General features: G+C 37.3%; 1 protein-coding gene across 1 annotated transcript in view; it reads left to right on the top strand.

The window, feature by feature from the left end:
- The window catches only part of Dpp10 (dipeptidyl peptidase like 10), a 604,540-nt gene that overhangs the window by 518,081 nt on the left and 60,787 nt on the right, over positions 1-25,672 (top strand). Inside the window, exons 10-13 of the mRNA XM_051203984.1 lie at positions 6,574-6,671; positions 12,985-13,108; positions 20,605-20,643; positions 24,919-25,026. Of these exons, the coding sequence (XP_051059941.1) occupies positions 6,574-6,671; positions 12,985-13,108; positions 20,605-20,643; positions 24,919-25,026 (369 nt within the window). The remainder of the gene's footprint in view (positions 1-6,573; positions 6,672-12,984; positions 13,109-20,604; positions 20,644-24,918; positions 25,027-25,672) is intronic.

The following is a 25,672-nucleotide window of genomic DNA, read 5'->3' as shown; positions in this document are numbered from 1 at the left end:
CCATTTTTTTTTTTTTTTTTTTTTTTTTTTTTTTTTTGTTTTGAAGGAGGTTACTACTTTTCCCCTCGTTCGGTCTTCATTACAACCATTTATTTTTCAATAAACAGACAAGCTGAGATTTGAAAAGGTGAAGTGCTCTCTAGAAAGGCATAGCTGTGAGATGGGTAGATGGATCAGCAGTGATGAGCACTTCCTGCTCCTACAGAGGAACTGGGTTTTGTTACTGGTACCCATGCTGAACATAGCTAACACCAGTTCTGGGGAATCTGATGCTACCCTCTGCACTCTGCAGATGTCTGTATATACATGCATACAGAATATAGGCACAAACCTATACATATATTTTTTTTTTAAAAAATCTTTTCTTTAAGTCACAGCTATTTCCAGGCAGAAATCAATGTAAACAAAACTCCTATGGAACAACTGTTATTTTCTTAGAGGTACATATACAGACTCAGCTATATATGGGCAGCAGGGAGTCTCACCGAATCAGTACAGGAGCATGGTGTGAGGAAGGTCCTGAGTGGGCACTGACTGTCAATGAAAGTATTCAATGGAAAACCTGGGGCTTGCATGCCATGCATGCGGACCTGAGTTTGAAAATACAGGCATTATCTGGATTATCCTGATAACAAGATCTAGGCCTGGTCTGGCAAGGTTGTGATCCCAGCAGTGGGAAGATAGAGATAGGTAGAACCCCGGAACTCATTAGCCAGCAGCCAAGCCCCCTTGGAGAGCATGAAATAATGAGTGACTTGTGCATCTAAGGATGTGACCATATTTCTGAGGACGACATCCAAGTGTGTTCCTTGTCCTCTACATATATACATTCATGCGTACATACATACATACATACATAATACATGCCCTTGGTGCCACATGCATGCCCACACGTCAACATACATAACAAACAAAAATGAATAATCATTCTATCAGACAAAACTAAGGGACATTATCCTTGCCTGGATATCGCTTTTATGTGAGATAACCACCCATGTATTTAAGAAATCAGTTTTCAATAAAAACTAGGGTTAGATCCTTGTACTCACAAAGAATTTCAGTATCTTTTTGAGTATGCCATTTAATTTTCAAACTCACTCTTTTCTACTCTACTTTTACATGATCATTAGTTTTCCCATACCAAAGGCAGGTTCAATTTGCTTGCATACAATAAACTTTCAGAAAGTGACACTTTAGGAATGGAGACAACGCTGAGTTCATGCTAAATTGCTGTTTAAATTAAGCTAGATTTAAAAACTGGTGCAGCAAATCTCAGCACGGTCAGATGTACTGATGAAACACTTACACCAAACAAATATATTTGGATTTTATTTAATTCAGCACGATTTGGTGCTCATAAAATACCCTATCATTAGCAACTCAGCATAAAAGAGATGCGGAGTTCTCTCTCTATAACCTCAGGTTAATCTTCTTAATTAAAACATTATCTAGTTTAATGACAATTTAGTTGCCAGTAAAACAAGGTTAATTATTATTGAGGCTTGCATTTCAGAATCATGGAGGAAGGGATTCTGTGGATTTGCAGTCTTTGTGGCAAATGGGACTGCTGAAAGGAAGGAGATGAGCTCTCTAATTTGCACACTCTCTGAATGATTCGAATATTAAAAGGTGCAAATGAACTCACTAGGTTTGCTTAATTCTGAACCCCATGGAAAAGTAAAAATGTAACTGAGATTATGAAATGCTGAACAGCAAAATTTTGGAAGCAGCCTGATGCTTCACTAGGGTACCTTTATATAAAAACGGCCTCATGTGTACAATTTTTAATTTGCATTCTGGTGTTAGCTGATTGGGATATCAGTCATTCTGCACAGGTGCAAATTCACCGTTTCAGTGGCAGAATGATCAGAGTTTGTGTGTCTCTGACAAGGTAAACCATAAACTATTGGTAAGAGTTCACAGAAAGATCCAATCTAACTTAATTTCCTTATTTATCTAGTTAGTTTATTAAATTATAAAAATATAAGCATAAATTTCTCTAATGAGGTAAGAATTAGCATCATAAAAACACCAATCATTTTAGTGTGTTGCCATATCCTCTTTTAGATAGCTTATTTAGTCAGCTCTTTGTTAGTTATTATAAAGAAACTATGGCATTTTAGCCACGGAAAGAAAACATTTTTTTCTCATGATATCTGCTTTCTGACATATTCTCAGAGGTATATATGTCTCAGTTTTTTAAACTAAGTAAATTGTGTATTAGAATTTTAACCACATACTTTATGGTACATTAGAGCAGAGTCAACCTTTGAACTTAGATTCCTCTAACTCACAGATTTTGGTAACCCAGACTTTAAACATGTTCCAGTCACAGCAATGATCATGTCAACTTTGTGCTGAAGGTAGACATCATTTCCTCTTGACCATTCTCATTAAAACTAACTTCTGACAGACAATGAGGTATGCTTAGATAGAAAGATGACAGGTATATTTGTGGATAGAGGATAGATAGAGAGATAGAGAGATAGATAGATAGATAGATAGATAGATAAGTAGATAAATAGACAGATAATGATATAGCAGATAATAGTTGACAGAGAATTGATAGGCTATACAAAATGGATATGCTTTGCTGAGGAGTCTGCCAGAAACACTATGGCCTATAGGCTGAAGATGGAACATTGCAGAAGAACTTCAGGTGACTGACATGGCGAGTTCTTCCTGTCAATTATAGAGTTTGTATATTACCCTTCTGTGGTCTTTGATGGAGTTGAAGACAGAGAGTTATGGTTATAGTTTTCCTTAGGATTAAAAATAAGTTGCATACAAGACTTTAGACTTACAAATATAGGATAGATGATGGAATAGCTTGTTAAATGTTAACATACTAAATATTGATAACTATAGTTCTTATTTGATAACTGTTGTGTTATGTTTTACTATGTTAAAGTTAAAAGCCTTCTCTTTGTTTAGACAGAAGAGAGGAGATGGTGGGAGATGTCATTGTGTAAATATGTTTCTCTTATTGGTTGATGAATAAATCCCTGTTGGCCAATAGGAAGGCAAGATAGGTGGAACTAGGAGTCAAAGAGGATTCTGGGAGATATAGTAGGAGAGTCAGTATGTAGAGTCTTGAGAGGTAAGAAGTCCGGACCTTCTCTCTGGTAAGATAAGACCACATGGAAACACTTAGATTAACAGAAATGGGTTACTATTTAAGACAGAGCTAGTCAATAAGAAGTCAAGCTTATAGAGAATTTTCATAATTAATAATTAATTGGGGCTTGCCCAGGATATTGTGGGTGGTGCCATCCCTTGGCTGGTGGTCCTGGGTTCTATAGGAAAGCAGCTTGAGCAAGCCAAGAGGAGCAAGCCAGCAAGCAGCTCTCTTATGTGTCTGCTGCATTAGCATCTGCCTCCTGAGTGAGTCCTATCCTCACTGCCTTTGATGATAAACTGTTATATGGAACTGTGAGCAAATTAAACCCATTCCTCCACAAGTTGCTTGTGGTCATGGAGTTTCATCATAGCAATAGTAATTCTAACTAAAACAGATAGAAAACAGATAGATTGTATATGGTAAATAGAGAATAAATAGGTGATAAATAGATGTCAGACCATAGATTAAAGGTATTATGTGATATATTGATAGAATACAGGTAGACAATTAGATACATGACAGATGATACATAGATAAATAAATAGGTGATAGATAGGTAGGTGATAGATAAATAGAAAAACATAAAGATATAATAAGATATGACAGATATATTGACATATATTTATGTTGGATGGTGGATAGTTGACAAATAGTAAATGTGTGACTGTGATAAATTATTAAGAGGTGGCTCATAAATGATGAATAGGTGGTAATAGGTAAGTGACACTGCATGATAAATGACAAATAGGTGATAGATAGATGATAGATATAAGTACAGATGACAGATGATTATAGGTAATAGGCAGAGAAAGATAAAAACATTAAAAAGTTTGGGTTTTGTTTTGTTTTGTTTTTTAATCAGAATTGGTTACCAATGACTTGGCTCTATAGTTAAAACACAGATACATAGTTTCATACCTGGAGATTCTAATTCTTGGTCTGTGAGTTGAGGACCAGGGCTTTATGTTTCTAAGGTCCCAGATGATGCCAATTGGTGCTGACAATGAAGTGTCTGTGTGGCCATGTTACATCACAAAACAAACTTTAAATTTGAACTTACTTGATCTAGCTAAAGGAATAATAAAAAAAAACATAAATTAAGTATGATCTGCATAATGGCTCTTAGTACATGGCAATGCTCTAGTAAAAGCCTTTCCCGACAGCTTTCTTTGGCTACAAAGATTTGGTCAGTGTGTGACACATGTCAAAACAGATTCATCAATCTCTAGTGATAACGGAACAAAACAGTTGCTAAGGGGCCTACTCGCTCTGAGCAGAACACATTATGTTGTCTGGAGCCTTTGTTTCAGACTTTGTGTCAGTCCCTTGAGCATGTTGTTTTTTTTTGTTTTTTTTTTTTTTTTGAGTCCTTAAATAAGCTTGATCACATTTTTTCAATTTCCAACTCAAGTAATTATTAATTCTTTTTCCTCTTCTCTATATCACATGCAGCCGTTTCAAGCCTCACTACACCATGAGGATGATTGCATATTTTTTAGCACCGTGTTGTGATACATCGGCTGATTTGATGCATCCTCTCTTAATGCGGGCACACTTTCTTTAGTTTTCTTTCACCATTTTTCATGGCTGTGTGCTGAGTGCATGTGTATAGCTCTACATGCTAGTAGATGCATGCATGCAGAATTTGACGTCAGAAGTCTTCCTAAATTGCTATTTCACCTTATTTATCCATTGAGGTAGGGTCTCCCAATCTCACCCAGTGTTCATTGATATGGCTTATTTTGCCAGCTTTCTTTGTGTGTCCCCTTTCCACCTATTGTGGCGGGAATGTCATTGCATTAATGTGCCCAATCTTTTTTTGTAAGCTTTACGGATTTTAAAATAGACAACCCATATATTTAAATGACTCTTTGAGGTGCAGAAGTAGCCTTTTCTGATTCTGTGGCAAAAAAAAAGAGACAGCCAACAAATATATTTTGTATTTATTTGGGTTTTGGGGAGCAAAACTCCTGTACTACTCATGCTTTCATGGCACATGGTCTAACCACTCAGCCATCTCCTCAGGCGCAGCATGAGGTCATGCTTTCATTCCCCTTTGCAAGCTGGTTGAGGTTTGTTTGAGGGATTTCACCTTCATTTGTCTTTCTAGCTCACAGTGTATTTGACCACCATTTGTTTCTTGTCATTGTTTGGTAGTTACAGAAGGCACACGTAGTATGTGAGTTTTAGCCTCAGGTTCCTCGGTATTAGGGATTTTACTTTAGCATCTCTATTTTCATCTAGAGAATGGTTCAAATAATCTTTGTACTGAAATATGGACATTTAGTGACAAATCTAGGCCGCGAGACTTTAGAACACATCACAAACTAGAAGTTAGAAGTGTACCAACTGGCACATGTGGTAGTTATTGTTCCTTTAATGGAATTTTGATTAACTGAAACCAAATTATATATGCATTTCTACTTTTCCTGCCATAGTCTCAGTGAGGGCTGTTTCTGCACCTCTCTAGGGTCATTTAAAAATATGAGTCACCCATTCAGTAATCGGTAAAGCTTAAAGAGAAAGATGGCATGTTAATGCAATGGACTACATTAGGCTCTTTTGAATTTTAAACATGTGGTATCTGACTCATGTGAACAGTATTTTTAATGTTTCTGCATTTATTTTAAATTACATTTTATTTGTGTGTGTGTGTGTGTGTGTGTGTGTGTGTTAGCACACACACACATGCATGTATGGAGGACAAAGGATAACTTGTAGAAGCCTGTTTTGGGTAGGATTTTTTTTCTAAGACAGGGTTTCTCTGTGTTGCTTTGGAGTCTGTCTTGGAACTACCTCTGTAGACCAGGGTAGCCTTGAACTCGCAGAGATCCACCGACTCTGCCTTGTGGGTGCTGGGATTAATGGCAATGCTCTGCCTGGGTAGGATTTCTATAATCCTGGTGGGTAGGCTTTCCCTTGCCTTCTCCCTTCCTGTACCCTTCCCTTTCCTCTATCTTTCCGTATTCTGTTCCCTTTCCTTCCATTCCTCACATCTTTACCACTAGCTTCTTTCCCCTTTCCTTAACTCTCCTTTCCTTCCCTCTCTTCACGGCCGGTAGAAAGTTTCATATTCCAATGCATGTTCTCTGATGTGACCAGTCACTTGGTTTGCTGGCTGTTTTGCATGCTCAGTCCTGCTGCAGCTCTGAGGAAGGAGCATAGACAAACCTCCTAATGAATATAGTCACTCTGATTTCCTATAACCTTTGTCCAATGAAAATGCTCCAGAAGCAGCAATCTGCAAAAACAATTGAAAGTAATCAAGTGGTTGAATGTGAAAATCATTTCCATTTCAGAGAAATTGAACTTTTCAACCCCCATAAAACACTGCACACACATACCCACACACACACATATACACACACACAATTTGAAGTTCCTCTTCTTTTTTTGTTTTAATATAGTCTAATGCTTATATATTACATATTACAACTTTTATTTTCACAAAGGCAGGTCAAGTGAACCCAACAGTGAAATTGTATGTTGTAAACCTATATGGACCAACTCATACTTTGGAGCTGATGCCGCCTGACATTTTTAAATCAAGGTAAGCAATTTCAATTCCACTTTTAAGAGGAAATAGATACTTTCCATCCAATTATCATTTTGTTGCAATTTAGAAAATGATGTGATCAGTGCCACAATTCCACTTGAAAATGAAGTGGAGGTTGCTTCCATCAGTTGGGAATGAAGTCATTCTGGTTGTCTGGCTGCTCCTAAGAAGTATTTAGTTTCAAGGTGACTAGAGGTACCACACAAATGACAAAGGATGCTGATGATTGGGTCTTTGCCTGGCAATGTGAAGGAGAGAGGCCGGAGGCTAATTTTCCACTGAGTTTTCTTCTAGAGTATAGTTGGTCCATTCTTTTAATGGCACTGTTTAGGAGGCTGGGATCAGGGACTGGAGCTGCAGCTCAGTTGGCTGATTGTCTAACACAGGCAAAGTGCTGGGTTGTATAAACCCCTACCACTAACCACAGATGCCAGCCCAGACCTTGAGAAGGGGAGTTGGGATTATTAAAAGTTCAAGATCATCCTCAGCTACATAGGGAATTCCAGGCCAGCCTGGGCTACTTGAGCCCTGGGGGTGGGGAGAAAACAAATTTAAGAGAATAAATTCTCTCTAAAATGTATGTGACTTACCTAAATCCCCCCCCCCCAGCACACAACTTGCCAATAGATTATTTGGTGTTCTTCTGTAAGCAGAATGTTTGAATGAAATACAATTTACTTTAAGATCAGAAGCCTTTATATTTATAATGTCTGAACAGGACCCAGGGAGATGACTCAGTAGGTAATCTCATGAAGAAAGAGCACAGCTCTCCAGAACACACAGAGAAATATGTAACATTGTGTGCCTAGTTGCAGTGTACCTGTGGTGAGATGGGAGCCAGGAACAAGAGATAACTGGAAGCTCCTGGGCCAACAAGTGTTAAGAGCAGTTTTCCTGCCAGCCTGGTCTCAGTGCTGCATCAGCCCCAAAAAACACACAGAGATGCTGCATTAGATATAAAGCTGTTGGCCTGTTCCTAGTTTTTCCTATTGGCTAGCTCTGTCTTAACTATTAACCCATTTCTATTAATCTAAGTGTTTCCACATGGTCTCATCTTACCACAGAGAGGGCCTGGACCTTCTTCCCTAAAGTCTCTACATCTTGAATTCTTTACTACATCTCCCAGAATCCTCCTTGTCTCCTAGTCCCACTTATCTTGCCTTCCTATTTGCCAACAGTGCTTTATTCATTAACCAATAAGAGAAACATATTTACAGAATGACTTCTCCCGTCAAACAACAATGAAGGCCAAGGTAGCAAGCAAAAAGAGGCCATGCTTCAAACATGGTAGAAGGAGGCTAATGGCATCTAAGGTTGTCCTCTGATCCCCACCCCCCAATACATGCACTGTGGAATGCACATACCTGAATGAGCACTGAAAATAGGTACATATGATACATGTCCCAAAGTGTAAATTTAGTATTGGAAACATCTTCAGCACTGACCAGATAATTATTTATACTTTGAAGTCCTAAATATCTCAAGCTTCTAAAGAGCTTCCTTCAGTGTAATAGTTAAGTTGCCAAAGTCTTCAAGATGAGATGAAGCCAGTAGCTAATCTTGAAGAGTGATCTCATTATTCATAGGTAATATACCTGTCTTTGTCTTTTCCAGTCTATCAAATAACCGCTGTTTTTTTAAGTGTGGCTTCATATATTTGTGTGTGTAGTGTAGTTCATACTACACATGGTGTGTGTGTGTGTGTGTGTGTGTGTGTGTGTGTGTGTGTGTGTGTTTGGTATAATCTATACTGTGATTAGATGAGATAGAGCTAAGCTTAATGACTTCTATAATCAACCCAAAGTGTCTTATTGTAGAAAAAGTGATTTGAGTGTTCACATATTTAGGAAAATTTAGTCTCAGTTGAGTATATTTACAGATAACACACCCTAATACATATGAAAGTTATTTTAAAAGGTAATAGAATTCATGTAACAGTTCTGATTAAGGCCCTCTTTAATTATCTAATGTGAACTTATTTTTTTTTAATAAATGGAGAAGATAAAACTCAGAAAGAATGAATGTCTGCGATAAAATCTCAGTGTCAATTGGGAGCATAAGTCCAATGAGATAGCACCATTGCATTTAGTTTCAGAGTACTTTATCCACTTTAAAGTGAAAGAAGCTTAAAGTGATTCAGGATTGAAAATTATGGTGCAGAAGGGTTGAATGAACCAAACAGAAAGTTCTGTTTCTGGGTTTGATCTACAAGATATGAGCGAATTAGTCACAAATAAAGATGCATGTACACCTGTGAAAGATAAAGCCACACTAATCTTAGCACAGATTATACCAGGCTTTCTTTTAGGCCACCAACCAGCTCCCAAATCAAGACATAGAGACTTATTATTAGTTTTGAATGCTGAGTTATTATTTTAATCTGTTTCTCTTTATCTACATTTTGCCTTGGGGATTTTTACTTCTCTCTCTGTCTCTGAGTCTGTAGGGAGAGCCATTATAGTGTACTTAGGATAGAATTTTGGGCATGCTCAAAGACAATGGCATGTGTAGGTACACAAATGTTGGGAAGAGACAATGATTAGCAGGTAAATCAATGGCAATGTAAGCATGAGGCTAGCAAGATGACTCGGTCAATAAACTGTTTGTTGTACAAACACGAAGGTCTTGAGTTTGATCGTCAGAACTCAAATTTAAAAAAAAAAAAAGCACAGGCAGGGTGGTCCATACTTCTAATCTCAGCAGTGATATAACAGAAAAATGCAGATTTCTGGGGCTTTCTGGATAGTCTGATTGAACTGGTGAGCCATTAGGCTACTTAGAAACCCTGTGGCCCATGATAATAAAAATAGCAATAATAATGATAATGATGGGTAGAGAGTGCCTAAGGAGAAAAATGGAGATTGAATTCGGTCCTCATCATATTTATTATGCACATGTTTACACATCCACATTCTTATATGCAGATAGCAAGGAAAGGGAAGGAGAGGGGAGAAAGGAAAGAAGGAAGGAAGGAACAAAGGACGAAGGGGAGAGAGAAAGGAAGGAAGGAAGGCAGACAGACAGTACGAAAGGCAGCTAACAGAGGTCCACACACATCCTGAAGTGATTCTGGGACTCCATCCCACAAACCCATTGGGCAATTCTGTCTCCTAAGCCAGGGCGTGCTCTGATAGAAACTCACCCATGATTCGAGTACTTTCCTTTTAACCTGCTTGTCTTTGCTCTATGACTCAGTCTATGTTTATGAGTTAACAGAGTGTGTGATGGGAATCAAAGTGAGATGTGAACCTGGGACCTTAAGGTCAAGGAAGTGCAGAATCATAGGAAGAGATTCAGCTAGTACACCCGTATTTCCTTCATTCCTAGGTATCAACCTCTTCTCTAATTTCCATGTTACCTGTGTGCAACAACTTAGTGGAAATTTCCAGTACTTGGAAACTGTTCCTTTTAAAACTGTGTAAATTTGTTTCCAGAGATAGTTGTCACTGTTCAGATTTTAGATACCAAGTTGAAGGTGTTTATGTATAAATATGTATACTAAGTTATGTCATATTAAATTTTTGTAAGCATGAGTAACAGGTATAAAATAGCCGAATCGTTTTGTCAAGGATCAATATAAGTGTTTAATCGCAAGCACTTTATTTTGAAATTTTTTACATCTAAATTTACATCCACTTAAAAACACCAGTTCCCAGCAGTGTGCTTAAAGGATTTGAGTTGTTCTACAAGCATCACAACTTTTTTGGAAGTCACTGTAGACCTGGCTATAGATTTGATGAAGTGTATGCCTGTCTTTGAATGGATTTGGGAGATTTTTCTAAGAGCACTTCAGACAAATATTTGAATTCTGGTGTTTTATTGTTTCATGTTATTTTCACTTTTCAATTTGCCCCACTCCTTTTAGGTTAGGTAACTGAGACAAAATTTTATGTAGGTTCAAAATCAATTTGTTGATACAGACATTTCTCCCTAAAGCTGTGGACTCTTTGATGTTTATAGACGTTGATAAATACTTACAATGTTCATGTTAATTTTAACATAATTTGTGGCAAGATTTATAAATCTTTACAGTATTCATTTAACTTTAGCATAATTTTAGCCATTTATAATTTCCATTCAGGAATATGTATTGTTACAATTCGGCCTTGCTTTCCATGGTTGCATGTGGAGCATACAATTCCTTTTTCTCAAAGTTCAGCTCTATATCATCTATAACAGGTTGATGCTTACATTTTGTACATGGGAGTGTGTATGATTTGAACTCCCTTCCTGTGTTTCTGTGACACTCCTGAGCCACCTCTCCAGAACTCGTATGCATTTTTGAGGTCATAATGCCAAATATTGTGTATGCAAAATAATTTTCTCAAAAAAAAATTGAATGTGGAGTAGGACACTCCTCCTTGTAGGACTCCTGGCCCAGTGAGATGACATATGGTATTATGGTTTCCTGGAGTTGCTTGGCAATTTGTAAACAAAAATCAGCTGGTTGTGAAAGCTTCCAGATGTTTTGAATAGGCTGTGAAAACAATATCTCAGACATCACTCCATGGCAAGTTATACTTGTCCTTCGGTGGGCATCTTCATTTTGACAGGCTAACATATTTTAGAGGAAACTGTAGCTGTTCAGAAATGCACAGAAAAAAAAAATGTGAGATTCACGTAGCTGGATCTCTTCCCAGAGCTGAACAAGGACAACATATTTGTTCTATCATTCTTTTCTGTTATAAATAATACTTTTCACAAACTCACACAAATATCAGTCTTGTTTTATTTCTTTAAAGGTATCCTTTTTTATGTGATTGTGCGTGTGTGTGCGTCTATACCAATCATGTGAGTGCAGCACCCATAGGGGTGAGAAAAAGGGCATTGGACCCAGAGAAGTTATCTGTCGGGGTTAGAAGCTGTCCCATGAGGGTGCTGGATGCTGAAATCCGGTTTTCAGGACAATGCAGCAATTACTCTTAATTACTGAGCTAGCTCTGAGCCTTTAAATACAAGTTTTAATGCAGCCACAGATGAAACTTTTGTTTTTTGAAATGACGCACCTCTGTCATGGAACTGGGGACATACCTAGAAAGTTGTTCCTTTTTCCTTTTTACCATACCATGATGGCTTGGCTTTGACATGTTGGAACTCAGAATTTCCTGATGCATTATGTTATTTTCCAAGCATAAAATCAAAATAGGTTATAAATAAAATACGTATTATACATTTATGACAATCTCCCTTCACTTTGAGGGAATTATACACACAATAATTAACATTTTGTATGCTACAATTTTAATATCTAGCCAGCCAGGTGCTTCATTATGATTTCTTTTTTTATTTTTAACTGTTTGAGACAAGACGAGTACAAATATTTTATAAAATACTATGACTGAAATATTGAAACCACTTTGTAACAACAGACTAAAACAAACTCTATTGTATTAGCTACTTTTCTTGTCGCTGGGATAACATACATGATAAAAGCAACTAAAGAAGGGAAGGGATTATTTGGGCTCATGGTTTAATAGTACAGCCCCTCATGGTGGGGAAGGCCTGGAGGCAGGAGCAAGAAGCTACCGGTCACATGGCACCCACAGTCAGGAAGCAGAGAGAAATGAATGGCTCTGCTCAGCTCACTCTCCTTTCATTCAGTCTGTAACTCGTGCAGTGATGACACCCACATTCCAATGGGCTCCTTCCACCTCAGTTAAACCTCCTCAGAAACACTGTCATGAACCTGTCAGAGATCTGTCTTTTAGCTGATTCCAAACTATAGTTTAGTTGATGAGAACATTATTGATGGGAACATTAAACATCACACACACACACACACACACACACACACACACACACACACACACCTTAAATACCTCTGTAGCCAAAGATTTCATATACATAAGGTAAAACATGAAAGTGCTGCATAGGACATAACCATTAAGAATAAGTTCTGCATTTTATTGGCTATCCATTGTTCTTTTAACGAAAAGTGTAGCATCGTGTTAAAGTTATACACTTACTTTTCACATGCTAGTCCCGATCAATAAACATTTTTCAGGAAAGACGAGTATCTGCTGGCTTCCATTATTCCAAAATCTGGGGAATGATTCATTTCGATATGTTTTGTCATATCTTCTGTATATTTGTCCATATATAATCTGCATATATACAAGCACATTTATTTTAATTTGTATATGTGAATATTTAAGCAAGAATATGTATGTTTACATATGTACACAGAATACAACATTCTTATAGTGAATATTTCGGTTATTGCATATAAAACAACACATGGATCTTACCAGTATTCTACTGATTCTCAGGCTCTAAACATAAGTTTTAATTTTTGTTTCCAAACTAGAGAATATTACATCACCATGGTTAAGTGGGTGAGCAATACCAGGACAGTGGTCAGGTGGTTGAATCGGCCTCAGAACATCTCCATCCTCACGGTCTGTGAGTCCACCACCGGGGCATGCAGTAGGGTGAGTTTAACTTATTTTAATCTTCTGTGTAAGGTAAAATGGCTAGGAGTAGCTACTTTGGAAGTCAGTCCTGGTTAGGTTTTCGTGTAGAAACTTCAGTCTTTTACTTAAATGTCTACACTTTTGTGGCTGGGGAGATGTCTCAGAGGATGAGGTGCTTTTCACATAGTCTTGAGTACTTAAACACCCAAGTTAAGTCCATACAAGTGTGTTTGACCCCTTTGTAATACTAGTATTTTGGAGGTGGAGACGGGTTGGCTGAATTGCTAAGCTCCAGGTTCAGTAAGAGACCTTGCCTCAGTAGGAACACAGAGACCAATTAAGATATTCAATATTTTCTGGCTTTGACATGCATATGCACATAAAGGTATGTGAATAGATATACACACATACACATTCAAAGCATGGTAAATAAAAGTTCACACTATAATCTGTTTTCTTAAATTTTCCATTTTCAAGGGAGTGGCATCAAGAATAATCAAAGGAGAATGCACACCCCTCTTAATTAAATGAATAAATTAAGATTTGCTGCACATAGGTGATCTAAACCACATAGAGCATTTTCCAGTTGAGGATTCTGTCCATATTTTCTCTTTCCCTTGATATTACTGGAAGAATTCTCTCCATTTTCTTTAGAGATGGCCACGTTCTCATACAGCTCGCATTAGCTCTGTGGTAGCATTTCCTTCCCTATAGTAAATAAAAGTAAACAAAAAAAGTCATTTAATTCCTCTCTCACATAACAGGGAGTTGAATTTCAGTTTCTAAAATTAAATTTTCTAAGGTCTGCAACAACTTAAATGTGCATCCTATTTATGGCTCTTGGTAAAGAAAATGAATCAATAGTTAAATGTTTTTATGCTTGATAGATGTATAAAGGATTCTAGGGTTATTTAAAAAGAAACTACACAAATTTCTGCTGTGGGAATGATGGAGGAAGCAGTGTTGGTTACACTTTCCTCAGTAAACCACTAAAATCATACAAATCACATAAATTATATAAGATTATATCAGCAGCATCACAAATCTGAGAACAGGCTTAACTAATAATGTGTCTTTGTCTCCAAAGATAACAGAAAGGAAAATTGATGTCTTTTGACTTACCAATGTATAGCCCATCACTGTAGGCAAGTCATTGCACCAAGAGATGGAGACAGCTGATCAGTGCATCCATAGTCCAGACCAGGTGAAGAAAGGAATGAATACTGATTTGCTTGCTTCCTCGCTTGATTCCATTTGTTTGCACTCTTATAGAGTTCAGGATCCCTTGCCTAGGGAATGGTGCTGCTTGCAGTGGGCTGGGTGTCCTCACATCAATCAACTTAATTAAGGCAGTCACCCACAAATATTCCTAGAAGCCAATAAAATGGAAAAGAAAGCCTTCATTGAGACTCTTTTCCCAGATTATCAAGGTGTGTCAGGTTAATAATTAAAGTTGAAAATCACAGTAAGTAGATGTTTATTGAATAAATAGAAAGCATGACACAATCATTTATTATTCAGTCTTTTAAAGAAAAGAAATTATAGGCAATCAGCAGGTAGTATGGATGAATCTGGATGACATTTTTGTAACTAAATGAGTCAGGCAGAAAAAGACACTGAATCAGAACTGTAACTCCATTAGCTAGTTGCTTATCTAGCATGCATGAAGCCTTGTGTCGCATGCTCATCTTCCCATAACCTGGGCCTGATAATACATCCCTCTTACCCCAGGTCTCTGGAACTAGAGGCAGGAGGATATAGCTCAGTTGAGGGAATGCTTTCCTAGCTTGCACAAAACTCTAGGGTCAGTAATCTGAACCACATAATCCAGATGTGGTGACAGCAGGAGTATTCAAAGTTCAAGATCGAACTCAGGTCAAAGCCAGCCTGAAAGACAGGAGATTTAAAAATGATTTAAAAAAACAAAAACAAAATCTTCAACTGTCAGTATGTCAGTCCAGAGACAATTAAAATATTCTCATAAATATATTTACAAAAATGACCTTAAATGTGCTAACTCTCAACTCTAGCAATGTACATAGAACATGATACATGTAGAGTAATGGGGTTTGCTGTAGGAATATAAGAGTGGTTTAATACGCCTACATTCATGGAGGATGCCTATAATCCAAGCACTCATGAGGCAGAGGCCAGAGAATCAAAGCTGTAATCCTCATGGAGTCTAAGGACCATATCTAGGTAGAGGAAGAAACCTTGCCTCAAAATTTAAAATGAGGGGCTGATGAGACCAATCAGTCATTAAGGTTGTACAGTTTGTAAAAAGTGTTTGACACCCAGAACCTACTTGGCAACTCAGAACTTCCTGGAAATCGGCCACCTTCTTGTAGCCTCCATGGACCTCCACTCACATGCACTTTCCTGTACACAGTAAGACATGCATATGCATGGCTTTTATGATGAGCAATTCAACCTCAGCTATGAGTGCTGTAAGTTCAAGGTACCCATTCTTTCTACTTTCATGAAAACTACATTTAAAACTCCCGAAAGGCAATTTCCTCAAGAAAATAAAGAAGTTTTGAAATATTAACGAGAGGAACTCTCATTCATAGATAATAATTTTCTGGAAATAAATCCAAACACACACACACACACACACACACACACACACACACACACACAATTAAAAATAACATTTTCATCTTTGAAATCTTTTCAAATTATTTAGAAGAGGAGAAAACATCAATAATGAAACAAACAAGAAAAAGTTTAGCAATTGGTACAAATGTGTAAAAAATACATTTTCTAAAACTGGCTAAGTTTAACTTGTTTCAAAATAGAGAATACAGAAAAAAATAAAGAATTAAAAAAATGAAACAAATACATTTTTATTGTAATAGTATTAAAATGGAGGCAAACTGAAACATGATAATACATTTAAATGTTAGATATGTCGGGGTACATTTGAACAACTCAGCATTTAGTTCTACAACATTATAAAAATATATCTTTAAATGCTAAATAACTGCTCTTGAATTGAAAGGCTTAGTATTGTCAAATAATTAGTTCTATTCCAATTTCATCATAGTCCAAGTTAAATCCAGTTTAGTCCCCCCCCACCCTCGCTCCCTTTAGAAAGGTGTTTATGTATCCTTTGCTAATTTTATTATGTAGTGGAGAAACGCCTTCAACTTCTGATCCTCTTGCCTTTACCAGCTGAGTGCTGGGTCCCAGGTGTGCCCCATTACACCCAGATTTTCTCAGCTATGCTGAGCATACTTAAATTTATAATGGTTTCCAACAAGGTGTCTAAGAGTATGGGTGTCTGCTCCCAAACTTGAAAAGCTGAGTTCAGGTTATATATGGTAGGAAGAGAAAAAATACAGCAACGCTGTCCTTTGACCTCCTCAAATAAGTTACTTTCTCACACACATACACTCTCTCTCCCTCCCTTCCTCCCCCTTTCTTATTCACATGCTAAGTAAAAATATAAAATAAATTTATTGGGAAATCAACAGATATAAATAATTCAAGACAAACCTACAGAAGAAGAAAGTTAGATGCATTCGTACAACCTGATTGCAAAAATCATTAGACAAATCTATGAACTCTTCTTGCTGGGAGGTGAGAAGCACAGAACGCAAACTATCAGGGGATTGCATGACTTGCAGAAAATGGACTATCATGTATGGTAGCAGTTGATAGCTATATGGGAAATGAAATAATCTCCAACCAAATGGGAGGGAACTATTCGCAGCTATTTTATAATAATGTTCTAACTGCAATTTGAGATCAACTACAGCTCTAAATCCGAAGTGAGGTCATGTCAATCTTCCAGAGGAAAGTGTGGACTATAACTTAGCTTATGCATTAAATGTGAAATATACCCCATAGCCTCATGTGTCTGAACACTTTGTCCCCAATTGGTGGCACTGTTTGAGAAGGCTGTGAAATCTTTAGGAGGTGGAAGATTGCTAGGCCAACTCCATTTCCTGTTTGTTCCCTGAGTCCTGAGTATGAATGCAATGTGACCAGCCTGTGTCCTGCTCCATTCCCATGCCTTGCCAGTCATAATGGATTATAACCCTCAGACTATAACATGAAATGAACTATTTCTTAAGATAAATTCCTTCTTGTCAGTAATTTGATCATAGCAGTTGGAAATTCTCCAACTACTGAATTCTCCTCTACTGAATTAGCTAAATAATAAACAATCATGAAAAAAAAAATACATGGAATGTCATTAAAATCAGAAAGTCAACAGGAACTCTTATGTAAATGCCTATCGAAACTACATATGATAAAACTGTTTTCTGAAATGCATCTCACACAAATAAAAACCACAGTAAATCCAATGTACCAGTATAAAAACAATAACAAAAAATCAACCAATACAACAAAATACATGAATAGACACTTAATGAGGAAGATAATGAATGCTTGAAATGTGTTTGACCTCATTAGGTATTAGGGAAATTTAGATTAAAATCTTAACAAGATAATAGTACATACTAGGAGAATGACTAAATTAAAACATCAAACCAAAGACAGAATTTGTGGTTAAAGGTGCGAAATATTAAGATTTTATTCTTTGCAGGCCAATTTGAAAATTATTTAATTCCATTAAAATATATTGTGAAGATCAACTGAAATTAAATGAAAATGTAACATGGCACATAAAACACAATATTTTAATACAATATATTATATCTATATGTATACTTGCTTCGTCATTCCATTATCACCTATTTGCATAAAAGAAAATATCATACATTTAAAAAAGGAGATAAAACATTAGCAAAAATTTTATTCACAGTAGCTAAAAGATGGCAGGCAGGAAACAGTCCTTTAACAGGGAATGCATTAGAAAAACATGAGTCATATTTATCTATTTTATACAATTCCATCTAGCAGGTTAAACAGGAAAAGTCACATGTGTTGGGGTGATGGCTCTGTGGGTAAAGTGCTTACTATTCCCACATGAGGACCTGAATTCAGATACGTATAAGCCACTTAAGGCTGGATTCAGTAGTGGGCATCTGTAATACCATTTCTCCTGTGGAATTATGAGGGACAGAGACTGGAGAATATCCAGAGGTTCACAAGCCAGTTAGCCTGATATGGATAGTAGCCAACAAGAGGATATGTCTTTAACAAGGTAGAAAGCAAGGACTGATACCTGGCATTGTCCTTTGACTTCTAAGCATGTGTCATGGCATTTCCACACCTAAAGTCACACACATAGGAATGAACACACACACACAATGAGAGAAAGAGAGAGGGAGAGAGAGAGAGAGATTGAAGAGAAAGGATGGATCATCACAAACAAAATTTCTAAAAACAGAAATAGAATGCTGGTACAATTAAAAAAAAATAAGACAGCATAAGAATAAATCTCAAAAAAGCCTCCCACCAAGTGCTATATGCTTTAATTCTCTGAATTTCTACAACCAAACAAACTCATCTACAGGGGACAAATGAAAAACAAAATTGTTTTGTAACCCCCGCAGGAGCCTGTATAAATGGGAGAACCCGAGGCTCCTCATCTTGATAACATATAAATATTTAAAATTGTCAAAACTCCTGAAGTTAAGCACTCCAGGTCTGTACATTTCACTTTGCGTGAACAATCTAGAAACACACTTCTTAATATATTTTCAAAAGAGAATTAAAGAGGGAGCACTTTGTCATAGTATAATTTAAGTGTGGGAACTGAATAGTTGAAGTTACTACCACATACTGAATGTCAGTGATGCTTTTCAGGTTACATTTGTGTCATTCTAACATCATCACAGCCATTATGTTCCATCTGTTTATATTATAGATTGACTGGGACTTCCTGGTGCATTTGAGAAACTGTTCTAGAGTGCCTTGTCATTTCAAACTTGTCCTGGATAGAGGTGTTGGTGTCCTTAGGTAGCATTGATTACATAGCATGTGGGAGGCAAAGCTAGCTTAACCAGAGAAGCCTATGGCCTCTTCTATGTAAAGACTATCTAAATATTTGTACTACATGGCCACAAGGATACATCAAAATGTCGGTGTGTTTATTTGAAACCTTGCCGAGAGACTGATAATTTTATGCTGTGTCGGAGCTTAAAAGTTTAATTTTCTGTAAATTGAAATGGCAAACAACAGCAATGAGAGTTTAGGTCTGCTTGGAGTCTTAAGAAAACTGGGATGGTACTGACAAGCAGTTATCATCATATTTTTATATCTTTCTGAGCAGAAAGAATGGCTGTTACTTCAGTGCACATTGAATTAAAGAATACATTTATTTAGATATTTTCTGATGTGTGCATGAAGTCTTATGTAGTGAATGATTAAAAAAAATGCTTGAAAATAGAAAGTGGTTGTGGCTGTAATTTTGGTTGAGTGGTGAGGAGTGCTTGCTGTTCTTTCTGAGTAGCAGGGTTCAGTTCCCAGCACCAATGTTAGGAGACTCACAATTGCATGTAAGGCCAGCTCCAAGGATCTGATGCTTTCTTTTCGGTTTTGAGGGCCACGTACTCATGTGCATATTCCTATACACAGATAAAACACACACACACACACACATATATGTATGTATATACATATATATATATATAAATGAATCTTTTAAAAGAAAAGTTATAAAGTGTATAATAATCTATACTTAGAAAAAACAGTGACATAAGAATATGAATATAGAAGCCAGGTGATGGTGGCACACACCTTTAATCCTAGCATTCAGAGGCAGAGGCAGGGATATCTCTGTGAGTTCGAGGCCAGCCTGATCTGCAGAGGGAGTTTCTTGACAGGCTCCAAAGCAATACAGAGAAACCATGTCTTGAAAAACCAAAAGAAAATAAAGTATGGAAATAGTATGAACAATTTGAAGTGATCACTTCCTCCTGTAGGGAAGAACCATGTATAGTGCCTTTAGTTTTCTTAACGTGACCACCTTTTAAAATAGGACTCTGTGTCTTTCAACAAACATGAGCTTCGTGTCATGATAAAAAAAAATATTTCTAAAATATTTTATCTACTTAACCTGAGATTAATTGGTCAAATTTGGCTTTTGCAATGATCTTGGCTGTGACCCTTTGAAAGCTATTTCAAAGGAAAATCAAATCTGGCATGTCCTAGGTTTCATATTTTTTTCTCTAACACTGAATGATTACTAATGAGGAAAAAAAAGGTTATGACTAAGAGTGAATTAAATAAAAAAAAATTCTAGTTTGAATTTTATTGCTGGCTGTTTGCCCAGCTCTGCTGGAAACTTAATTTTGTTTCCAGATGATATCTCCAGGTGAGAAAAACAGAGTCTGGTGGCTCCCAGGATTTTAAAGGTAGCAATAGAACAGGAGAGTGACCTTGCATCTCTACTACCCAGGATTTGTGCTCTTCATCAAAATAATGCATCTCTACTTTTCATCCAGTTCAAATCATCATTGCCAATGGGATGGATCTCTGAAAGCATTTCTCTGGTTGAAGAGAAGGGAAATATCTGAACAGAAGGGTGTGTGAAAGTTTACATGAAGGCATGTTTATGTTGGTCTTGGATGCTTCATGAGTTAATTGTTCTGTTTCAGAAATATGAGATGACGTCTGACACCTGGCTCTCTAAACAGGTACAGTATAGTTGGCCTGTGTCACTTGTTGACCATTATGAACATTTTCTTGTTTGTTATAGAACTTTCTCTAAAATGTTATCTCAAAGGTCTAGGGAGATGGAGGAGAAGAGTTCCCATTGCAAGGATTCCCAGAATCCTAGTAAATGCCATGTGGGTATGGTGGCCTCCAAATAAGGAAGGCAGAGAAAAGGGAACCCTAGAGCAATCTGGTTAATGAGATTAGTCCTAGGGCTGTGCACTGGATCTGATTGAGACTTCCAAAATGACAAGTGTCCAAGAGTCCCTGAGGATGGTTCCCAACATCAACCTCAGCCCTTCCCATGCACATAAATAGATAAGCGAAGCACTTACCCACAGTACCTTTGCTCCTGTAAACAAATGGATGTATATATACCACAGACACACACACACACACACACACACACACACACACACACACACACACGCACACGCACACGCACACGCACGCACGCACACATGTATACACACATGAAAACGGAAAAGACAGAGACAAAAGTTTTCCAGTAATGAGACTTTAAGCCTTTGGTTTATTGGTTTATTTTGTGGTTCATTTTTTAAGTGATTCTTTTCCGTTACTTATGAAGCCAGACATGATACCCTATGGATTTCAGAAGCTGAAAGGTGGGAGGGCTCTAGGTCAATGCCAACCAGGGCTACATAGCACATTGAAACATAGCCTGGGCTCCACAGCTGCTTATAAAAAAACAAAAAGTTATTTATACACATATTCAATGTGTACTATATATCACATTCCACAGTCTCACCCTAGAAATTCAGAAGGAAACACAGATAGCTAAACACAGCCCAGTATGACTTATTTTCTTCAGTAACTTCTCACTGGCTTTCATGAAGGGCAACGCGAGGTTTGGGAGTTGGTTTGGGGTGGGGTAGGTTTGTTTCCCTTTCCACATTTTTCTTGCATATTGTTTTAAGTGCCATTACATCCTTCATTTTAATTTTCATCTAAGTATTGCAACTTCCAAATTTTAGTTTCAGGTATTTCAGTGAGTTCCAAAGCACTAAGTTCAGGGTTCATATCTTCTAATCTATTAAAGCAACCATGAACCACAGAGAACACATTATTTCTTTTTATTAGTAATTGACAGTCTTCCGATAACTGTTTATTACCTTCACCCGTGTATTCAATTCATCATTGCTCTTTCAAAGTTTGCTTTCCTGACAACTGACTTTCATTAGTTCACAAACATGGTGCTATCATGGTCCCTCTTAAATTGACAGACACTCAACCTTTCATTCTCCTATGGGTTTTCTGAATGGCTGCTCTGAGATATAGTCTTGCATGTCACTGTAAACCTCACTTTCCATTCCCACAACTGAAGCAACTTCTTGTTCCTTCTGGAATGTACAGCAGAGCCAACACCCTTTGATGGTCCACAGCATTTAAAATTGAAAACCATGCCAGTCATACAACATATTATCCTAAAAATCTTTTTCTCCATCCCATTATAATTACTCTCCAATATAGAGGGCATTCACATATCCCCTTCTCTCAAAAAGTTTCTGGTCCCTCTAGTTCTTAAACTTCATCCCAAATCACCTGTTAGTGTCACCTGTTCCTACAATGCTAACCAGATCAAATCTCCTAATACAATTATTCAAAGCACATGTAATTATTGTATAATAAAGTATTTCTCTCTACCAATATAAAACAACAAAAAAGATATATGCCCACTGTTGTATTCAGCTCAAGAACACTGCCATCCATATTTCTTGACAGGAAAACAGAAGACAGAGAGACTGTTGATGGAAACATGTTCTTACTTGCTTGCCTAGATCCCAGGCAGGTATACAGACAACTGTACAAATGGAGGAGAAATATTTTATTTTGTGCTATATATGTTTATTCTTATCGATACAATTTCCCTGTGACTGTGCAAAATAAAATGGGAAAAAAATTTTGAATTTCCAACCAATAATATGTTTCCATTCAATTAAATTAGTCACTAAAATTAAAACAAATAGAAATTAAGAACCTGATGGATATTGATGTCTTCTGAGTTGCTCTCCTCCACATGGCCTATCATTTTTTAGAGCTGTGAAAATTCCTAATAGTTTAAGAGGAATGTCTCTATTAAATCCAACTTCATGGATGCTGAATAGAAGACATTTCTTAACATCAGAACTCAGTAAGAAAATGCATTTGGTGGTCTGTCAGAGTTGATTTTTTTTTCCTTCAGCAGCACTATGGGAATCTTAGTGAATGTTTAGAATCTCAGGAAATTGAAGAACCAAGCATGGTAATGAGTAGAAATACATTTCTGTGACAAGTAGGACTCATCAGCAGCATGTAGTCACTTCCAGGAGAGTAGAAAGGAAAGCAGAAAATGGACATGTTTGGCCTAACTTCCAAGGGCCTGCAGATGGATGGCAAGTGTGTCACACACTTGTACAGGCTCAAGTACAGACCCAGTGCCATGTGTCCCAGAAGCATTGCTGTGAAGATGTGGCATATGTGGAGACAGGATGGGAAAGAATGGGGTGAACCCAGTCATGTGATTTGTGTTCTTATTATGTTTTAAGTTACGGGATTTTTCTCAACTTTTACTTATGTATTACTTTGGAGTTTTCCACTAACTACATGCATCATAATATATTTCCAAGAATGTCCACAAGGTGGACAGTGAAACTTATCCTGACATTGCTGTTTAGAACGTCCATCCCAGGTGTTGGGGATGTATCACTGAAGACTTTATTCTCCTTGCCCCATGTCACACATGTTACAGAGCAATGCTGAATGCATCCATGAGTCACACACCTATAAACAGATGCACAAACATTCAATACATGTACTGAGTGGTGTTGGGTGGTTCAAGAAATGGAAAACTAAAGTAGACAAAAGATGTTGGGGGCAGAAGATGATAACCATGAATAAGGTTACACGAGAGCTAAAACATGCAGACATAAAAGCAGAGCAGATAAGAAAAATCTGAAGGCCATGGTAAAGTAAGAGCAAGCTCAGGCCCAGGGAGAATAAAGGGGGAGGAGCAAAGTTCATGATGGCAAAGCTGAGTACATTCACAGGACCAAGGGGACATTTGAAAGCCTTCAATAGGAGCAGGAGGATTGGTTCTGTGGTTAGACCACACGTTTTTCTTTCAGAGGACCTGATTTTGGTTCCCTGCACCCACTTGGGTGATTCACAACCAACTGTAACTCCAGCTCCAGGGGATATAACAACTGTGATCTCCACAGACACTGTCACATGGGCACATAAGTATGATTTAAAATAATAAAAAAAGAAAATGCTTAAATGTTACATAGGAAACCACACTATATAGAGAATCATTCTTTAATTAGGCAGGAAGGAATGTCATGCTTTATCAGATGCCAGCTTTCTTAATGCATGTGTGTGTCAATGTGTGTCTCTGTGTGTGCATATAGAAAGATTAGATATATGTATATATGTATGTATGTATGTATGTATATTTCTTCCTGAGCAAGTGCACACACACACAAACACATTCATGCACCACACAAAACACTGTGAATGTATGTGTGACTAATATAATGTTTTCAAAAACTTAGTAATTGTATACATATATGTCCACTGTGATTTAATGAAAAACGTGTCTGTGATTCACAGCTGGGAGTGAGAATTTTGTATGTTTGAGGAGAAATGAACATTAATGACAGGGGATTTAGAATAAATGATCTTCTTGTGGCATTTTATGTTTTTGTATTTTCAGCAAATGTTGTGTGCACTATTAAAAAATAAAACTCCTGGTAGTAAATTTGCTTAGGCATGGGGGGATGAGAGAGAGAGGGAACTGGGATTGATATGTAAAGTAAGTTTGTTTCTAAATTAAATTTAAAAAGTAAAAAGAAATATTATATAAATGCTTTTTAAAGACTTTTCATGATTTAAGAAAAAATTGATGATTTGGCCTAAATAATCCACTCACCTTTTTCTTCTCATTATGAGATAAATTACCAAGTGCAAACTGGGGTCAAGATATAAAATTTCTTGTCTGTATTCATTGACACAGGCCCTCACTCTAATTTTTAATCATTTTCATCTCCCATGCATGAAACTTCCCCATTCCTTCCATTTTTGATATTAGCATAACATTTAATTCAATTTCTAAAATTCTAAATGTCATGCTTTTTTTTTAAAGCAATGTTTCTATTTCCCAAACTAACTCAAAAATCGAACAATAGCCCAAGTTGCTGCTGAGTAGAAAGGAACCCCATCAAAGTTCTGAGATTCTTCCATGCCCTTCTCTGTTATAGAATGAGGAACCTGTGTTTTCCAGAGATGGAAGCAAGTTCTTCATGACTGTTCCTGTCAAACAAGGTGGCCGAGGAGAATTCCACCACATAGCTATGTTCCTGGTCCAGGTAGGTCCTGAATCTTTATTTGGTTTAGTTTTATGGCCATTGATGGCTCAGTGCATGCTCCTTTTATTTGAATTTGCCTGTGTTGGTATGTACACAGGTGAATATGAACAATGGCTTACATTTGGAGATCAAAGGACAACATCTGATGTTGGTTTTTTCCTTTCACCTTCTTTAAGGCTGGGTCCCTTGTTTTCAAATTCTGCTTGCGTTAGGCCAGCTGACTTACAAACTTCCAGAGGTACTCCTGTCTCTACCTCTCATCTCACCACTGGAATGTTGGGGTAACAGTTGCGTGCTACCAAGTCTGACTTATACATGGGCTCTGGGGTTTAAAACTTATGTCCTCATGCATATCTGATGAGAGCTGTAGCAACTAAACCCAAAGGCACAATTCATATATATTTTTTTCTTATTTTACATATCGATCCCAGTTCCCTCTCCCTCCTTCCCATGCCCCCAGGCATCCCTTTCCATCCCCTCCCCTCCCCCCCCCACTCCACAGGAAGGGTGACAAAGGCATACTTCTTGTGCCATTCAGAGCCTAGAGGTCCATGAAAAATGTGGGGCTCACACATATTTTATGAAGATGCCATTAACACTCATCACACACATATATATAACCAGCATCACTACAATGTCAATTAAA

The sequence above is a fragment of the Phodopus roborovskii genome, unplaced genomic scaffold, assembly GCF_943737965.1.
Source record: "Phodopus roborovskii unplaced genomic scaffold, PHOROB, whole genome shotgun sequence".
In the NCBI taxonomy this organism is placed as follows: Eukaryota; Metazoa; Chordata; class Mammalia; order Rodentia; family Cricetidae; genus Phodopus; species Phodopus roborovskii.
Note: the sequence above shows the minus strand (reverse complement) of the source record. Positions and strands in the feature narration are given on the sequence as shown.